Below are 6,968 nucleotides of genomic sequence, written 5' to 3'. Positions count from 1 at the left end.
CAACTGCTGGACTAGAAAATATGATTAGTTATATTTAAGAGTTCAAAGGTTACTTCACAATATACTATAAATAAAATAAAGCTCCAGACAATAATTGTATCATTACATATAATCATTTTAAGCTATAAAATTTAAAATATCTTATAAAATTTATTTTCGACAAATTAATTAAATATTCCGAATTAAAATGAAATTTTAGATATTTTCAACGAATTCCCTAAATGCAAACTCATTTTCTTTTATTTTAACAGGGAATTGTATAATTAAAGGTAACAGAAATACCTTACTCAAAAAATCAAAGTCCAACTCAGAGGTTCAAACAAAATATATCAAAATAAACTGAGCTCAGTGCAATTTTTATTTATTAACCTTTGCCAACAAAGTAACTTATATCTATAAATGTAATTTTATGAAAATCGGTCTTATAACATAAATATAATACTAAATAACACATAAAGTCACAGTTCAGAATCCTTTTTCTCATCTTCTATGTTGATTGTCTCCTATATATCAATCTTGGAATAATTCTATGTCCAAAATATTACTACAATATTAAATAAGTGTATTTTCATCTGTAATAAGATTGTGGGAAAATAAAAATGATACGGCAAGACCGATTGTTTAGAAACAGACATTTGACAAGATTGTAGAAATTTGTTTTTTGGGTTGCCGAGCGAATTTAAACCAAATAAAATTACCTGACATCTGTGGAATTTTCGAAAAATTTATCTAGTAATCCTAGTTAATAGAGCACATTCAATCCATATTTAGCTACTAGGTCACGAGAATTTTTGATATTTACGCCTTCACCCAAGCACATCTAAATAATAATGTAAGGAAAAAGGCTTTAAAAAACTCTGTATCAATAATTTCTTACAAAAGCTTATATTGTTCCCAATCATAAGACTGCGTAGTGTTGTTCATTCTCAAGGAACTCAGTATATTGTACTTCTAAGTTTAAAAGGTGACCTAATTTTAAGATTTGTTGGAATTGGCATCATCCTGAAAATAGACTATAAAAATACACTTGATATCATAAAAACTAATTTAAATTACCTCTGACATGCCTTGTACTTTACCAATAAGACCGTTGTCAAAATCTACCACATTGTCAAACATTCTATCAATCATATCGAAAATAGTCTACAATTTTGTTTTCCTATTTTTATTTTTGGACTTTGTTGGTTGCTGGAGAGGAGTTTTAGAGTTTTCTTGCTGTTTGTGTGTTTACCCTTCAATCTCAGGAATATTCACTAAACCAGGTAACATTTTCAGAAGCGATCCTTTTTCGATCTTCCTGATCCAGCGACTTCTAAATCATCAACCGTGCATTTTGTTGTAAATGATTTCTTATGGGCTGGCCCAGACTATCTCCAAGTTAACCTCCAAATTACGTTTTTGAGCAGCTTCATACACAATAAAAATGGGTAATTTTATCATTTGATTTTGTTCTTTGCAATTACCTGAAATAAAGGTAAGTTATCTAATCATCATTTTCTATAATAAATTGTCTACCCATTGCTTCAAATGAGAACTCCTCCTTGTTTTGTTAATATAATTTAGAGCTTGCAATGCAGCTTCATTACGAGCATTTTTTATCGTTTGCGCCTCTCCATAAAATTTGACGTCGTTGACGTTAAAATGGACTTTGAAAGGTCCCTTCGTGTCAGAATCATTTCTTCTAACATGAAGAGTATCATTAAAATGAACCGTGTCATTCATTTTATGCAAATAAGATTTTTTCTCTGAAATGTCTGGTGATGCAGTCTTGCCTTCTATTTGTTCCTAAAAGGCACCTTATTTATATGTCTATATTTAACTAAACAATATTGAATACCAAAATATCATTAATTATAGAGTATTGTACAGACATCCCTACCTTTAATGCTAAATTGTTTAGTAAAGCTACAGGTGTTTCTTCAGGTTCTTTTCACTCTTTTTGATCTTCAAAGAATGATGTTGATATTCTGTATTTTTCAGAGCCCTCTGTGCAGCTTTCCTTTGAGCATTCTTCAAGCTTTTATCATCCACTGCTTAATTTTCATTTCCTAAATAGAAAGCGATGGTAAAAACTGTATTGTGCAGAGGTCAATGAAATTTTTGATATATAATTGCATCTAATAATTTCACATTAATATACCTCTTCGTTAATTAATTCATATGAAAATGTAATATCATTACATTCAGCAATTCGTGACTAGAACTTAATGCGGATTTGTCTTCTGCTGGTTCACTAGTCAAACCTAAAACTCGGTTTGTTTCTGGCACAGAGGGATTATTTTTCCACGTTTCCGAATAAAGATACCACGATGAGGTATCTATTATTCTTCAAAGTTAAAAGCGTCCCAGATATAGATCCTTTTATACCAGTGAATTAACTATAAACATTGCTATTTACCAACAATAGAGTCCCTGTCGCCAAAAATATTTTTATATCATTTAATAACAATCCATAACTTAAGCTTAACAAGGAAAATAATAGTAGTATACAATTAAAGCAAATCATACTCAAATAATATAAAGAGAAAACATATATAACCGGGGAAACACACTAGAACTAACCTTAACATAATAATATAGAGCTGTAGGGGGTAAAAAAAATTTCGACATTCTTGATAAAAACTATCGATATTATTAGTAAAAATATAGATAATTTTGGCTAATCTATTGATTTGGTTTATATTGGTTTATTTTTTTTAATACCGTAGTTATTGCACTAAAGATTTCGGTATTTTTTTTCCTCCCATATATTGATTTTTTTTAATTATTTTCTATCGATATGTTTTCTGGCCGCGGACATATTTAAAAATATCAATTAACATATTAAAATACAATAAAATATTTGTGGGGTATTATTCCATTTCATAGAAAAATTCCATTCGTTTTTACAGATCCACAGAACATTCAAATATAAAAGTAATACTACTTCGTTTAAAATTAAATTATAAATTGCATGTTATTGCATGTAATTATTATAATACTATACAGTAATTTTTTTTTCTTGTCTTTTTTAAAGTTAGTTTATTATTAAGCCTATTGACTGGCGAGTTATTATTAAGCCTATTGACTTAGAAATTATCCCAGAAGACATCCCGTCTTACCCAGCCTGGTTACTGGCGTGACTGGGATCATTTTCCTTGTCGGATTTTGTACTCTTATCTAAGGGCATTCACAAACATCACAAATTTACTTACATGCCCCAGCAGAATTCGAACTCGCGACTATCGCAACAGGGGGACCATCCTGTCGCCTTTACTACTGCGGCAACTAAGCCAGCTATTAAATCGTTTATCATGAAAAAATATTTTATAAAATAAATAAACTTTTTTATAACTATTAATTTGTGATATGTATGGTTGCAGAATGTATGAGCAAATTTAAAAAATTCCCTTATTTCTCATATGATTTATCTACCAAATACTTCATTATAATGAATCAAAAATTATGGATAAATGATACAGGGTTTTGTAGAAGGGTCGGGGTCAGGATATAATGAGTCAAGTAATAAGGGGTCAAGTTAATGGTAGGTTTTATCAGGATAAACGATATAAATGTGCATGTATTTTGATTTTGTTGATTTGACATTTAGCATGATTTTTTTATTATTGAAATTCACGCCATTTCCTTTAGCTTGTAGGATTGGTTGCATATATCACTTTAATTCTCAACTCCCCACTCTAAACGTTTTTTCCGCTCTATTCTAGGTTTTATTTGAATTAAATATTGGGTTTATTTTGTGTTATGTCAGTTCTATTGCTGCTTTTTAACGTTATTATTCAGTTTCTTTAATAATAACAGGATAACAGTGCATTTAATTTGATTTGTGCTTTTAATGTGAAGATTTATGGTTTTTATATGAAAAAAATCAAAATACCGTGGGGTAAGGTAATGCTCTAAAACTGATTTTGTTTATAATGTATTTTTAATATGCAGGAATGGTTGATGGTGAACTGAAATCTTGATTCTTGATGTATTGAAACATTTTCGTACCACCGATCAAATCACCTTCAGAGACAGTAGTGTTGTATATTTTAATTGTTATGATAATATTTTACGTATATCAAATTACTAGAAGAAATTAAACTAAAAGTTTTTAATATACGAACAGTTTTTACTTCATTGAATATTCCATATTTATGTTTATTATATAAAAGGGAAGAATAAGAATATATATGTATATTTGCTTTTAGGTGCGCTGATTGTTATTCTACAATTTTAAAAATAATCTCACTTATGACGCCTTTGTTATAATGTATAAATTTTAAATTTTTCAATACTTAGGTTTTATTAAATGGAATTTGAAAATGGTTAGTAAGTGTTAGCTCATGATATATTTTGCGTATACTTTAATATGCAGACGTAAATTACTTCAATGATTATTATAAATCAAATATATTTTCGGGCATATATTGAAGATATTTTTAAGACAAATGTTAGTAACATCATTTTTAAATTACTCACTTAACTTTATTATGGGAGAAACATGATTAACTTAAAAAATAGTGGTCGAATCGACTGTTTTTATTCGATAGTTACCAACACTAATTCAATTTTAGTTGGGGCAGTAAGGAAATGCACTTTTTTATTAGAACATAATTAGCGTTGGGAACTATGGCTAATCAGTCGCTAGTTTCGGTTCGACTGATTGTATTACTTTTTACTATCGATTGTTTTTGAGTCGTGTACTTTTAGTTACTATTTTCGGTTCTACTAGTTTCATTCGACTGCTTTTTAACGTTCTGACTCTGTCGTCCTAGGCGCGACCTTGACAAAAATGTATACCGAATATATGCTTTCCTAGATTTATATATAATATATTTAGTTTTATGATTTTTTTGGTAGTTTGCTTCTAAATAAAAATATATTGTATATTAATATAGCAACACTTTGGAACGATATTTTTCAAGATTGTTAATGTAATAGGGTAAAAAATTAAAATTGTGAATGACAAATAAGTAATAGGTAATATTTCTTTTGATTGACTTTTTGGTGTGTATCTAACACCCTCGGTTTTTGTTAGAAAATATTTCTGTCCGATAATAAATAAAGCATTAATTTTATTTTAAAAAGCTCTAGTAGTTATTGTGCGATCATTTTTAATTCATGGTTATTGTAATACATGTTATATATCACATAGTAATACATGTTTAGTTTAAGTTGTATTGTATTGTTTATATTTATTTAGTATATTGTTTAAAAATAGCAATTCATCTCAGAACATTCAAATATAAAAGTAACTCCACTTCCTTTAAAATGTAAGTATTATAGATATATTAATAGTATTCAGTAATCTTTTTCTTTTTCTTTTTTAAAGTTAGTACGTGAAGGAATACGTCTCGCGTATACTAAGGTTGTAAAATATAAGCAAATATTAAATTAATTGCTCCAAGCAATTATATCCGTCCTTTCCTCTCTTACAATTTATATAGGAAAGGGATCGAACATACTCGTCTGACATTAAGAATTAAAATAAAAAGCCAAGCCGTGCATTAGATTTTGCATATTTTGTAGTGGTTAGTAGGCATGTTGGCCACAAAAAATATCGATATGTCGAAGGAAAAAATATATATATTTTTTGCAATAAGTATAAGATATATCGATATTTTACAAAAAAATGTATGTATATTTTTAATTGAAAATAAACGTAGTCAAATATTAGCCTAAAAAATATTTTTTTCTAAAACTCTTAAGGAATAACGGTATTTTTGATAAACCATTAAAATTAAGTACCAGAATTCACTAAACGTTTAAAAGTAAGTTCCGATTTGAAAGTTTTTTTTAATTGTACTTAATCTTCTGAAATTATATCATCTAAAAAATATCGATATATCGACAAAAAAATATCGATATTTTTTCTGCATCCCTAGCGGCTAGTTATTTAAATTTTTGTGTTGATAGTGCTGTATGGAGATAGCTGATACACGATTTTAAAGTTCTTCAAGTCGTAAAAATGTCGAAGAAGCGAAGATCAGTTAGCGGGTCTCAAAAAACCAAATCACAGACTGATCCAGACGTACCGGATCAAAATACAGAAAATATAATCAATGATGTAGTCAGGTACATTATTCTTAAAGCTGACGAAAATTCATTTTATACCAGATCCGAATTAAATCAAAATGTAATTCACAAAAAGGGCCAATGCGTGGATAGTGTTATACAACAAGCAATTAAGGTTCTGGAAAATGTTGGTATTATTATTGTTATATGGATGTTGTTGATATTGTTTTGCATACATTTTTAGGTATATGGTTACACACTTACTGAATATGATGATGTAAAAATGAAAAAAAAAATTTATTTTTTAATTAGTATGTTGCCTCCTGTAAATTATTCCGATGAAGAGGAAGAATGTGTTTCTAGTTATGAAACTGGTTCAAATGTACCAAATGCTGCTCACAAGATACTGACTCTATTAATTTTATCCCATATATTTATGACAAACGCGCCAGTATCAGACAGTGAGCTCTACGATACCATTCCTTTATTGTTTTTATATTGTTGATTTATTATTTCAGAATCCCTTTATAGTTTCCTGAAGTCCTTGGATATTGATGTAGAAGTTGAGCATCCATTTTTCGGTAAAGTCAAAGAATATATAAGAGAAACCTTGATAAAGAATTATTACCTTCACTGTGAGTTTGATGAGAAAACGAAAATACAAACTTTCCAATGGGGGATTCGAGCTGAAATTGAAATCTCAAAGATGAAGGTTTTACAGTTCGTGTGTGAGGTAACTATTTCAGTTGACTTATAAGCACATTGTCAGGTTATTATTGATTTACAGATGTATGGAAATAAGCAACCAAAAGACTGGCCAGAACATTACAGAGCGGCCGAGAATCAGTTCAAAGAAAGAGAAGAGCTAAAGGAAGAAACAAGGGATGAATCAAGCTAGTCACCGATACTGGTAGAACTACAATATAAAGTTTATTTGTATACAAAAATTGTATCTTCTTAACTAATACAAT

The 6,968-nt window shown here is 29.0% G+C and overlaps 1 protein-coding gene across 1 annotated transcript; it reads left to right on the top strand.

The window, feature by feature from the left end:
- The first annotated feature begins 5,925 nt into the window (after positions 1 to 5,925).
- Positions 5,926 to 6,968, top strand: LOC143197524 (non-structural maintenance of chromosomes element 3 homolog). The gene is made up of 4 exons (XM_076406060.1): positions 5,926 to 6,184; positions 6,242 to 6,458; positions 6,516 to 6,730; positions 6,785 to 6,968. Exons 1-4 carry the CDS (start codon positions 5,951 to 5,953, stop codon positions 6,893 to 6,895), a joined length of 777 nt encoding a protein of 258 aa, XP_076262175.1. The 5' UTR covers positions 5,926 to 5,950; the 3' UTR covers positions 6,896 to 6,968.

This window comes from Rhynchophorus ferrugineus, unplaced genomic scaffold (assembly GCF_030347505.1).
Source record: "Rhynchophorus ferrugineus isolate W39M unplaced genomic scaffold, kcgeb_rfMv2 rfM5, whole genome shotgun sequence".
NCBI classification, from domain to species: Eukaryota; Metazoa; Arthropoda; class Insecta; order Coleoptera; family Curculionidae; genus Rhynchophorus; species Rhynchophorus ferrugineus.
Note: the sequence above shows the minus strand (reverse complement) of the source record. Positions and strands in the feature narration are given on the sequence as shown.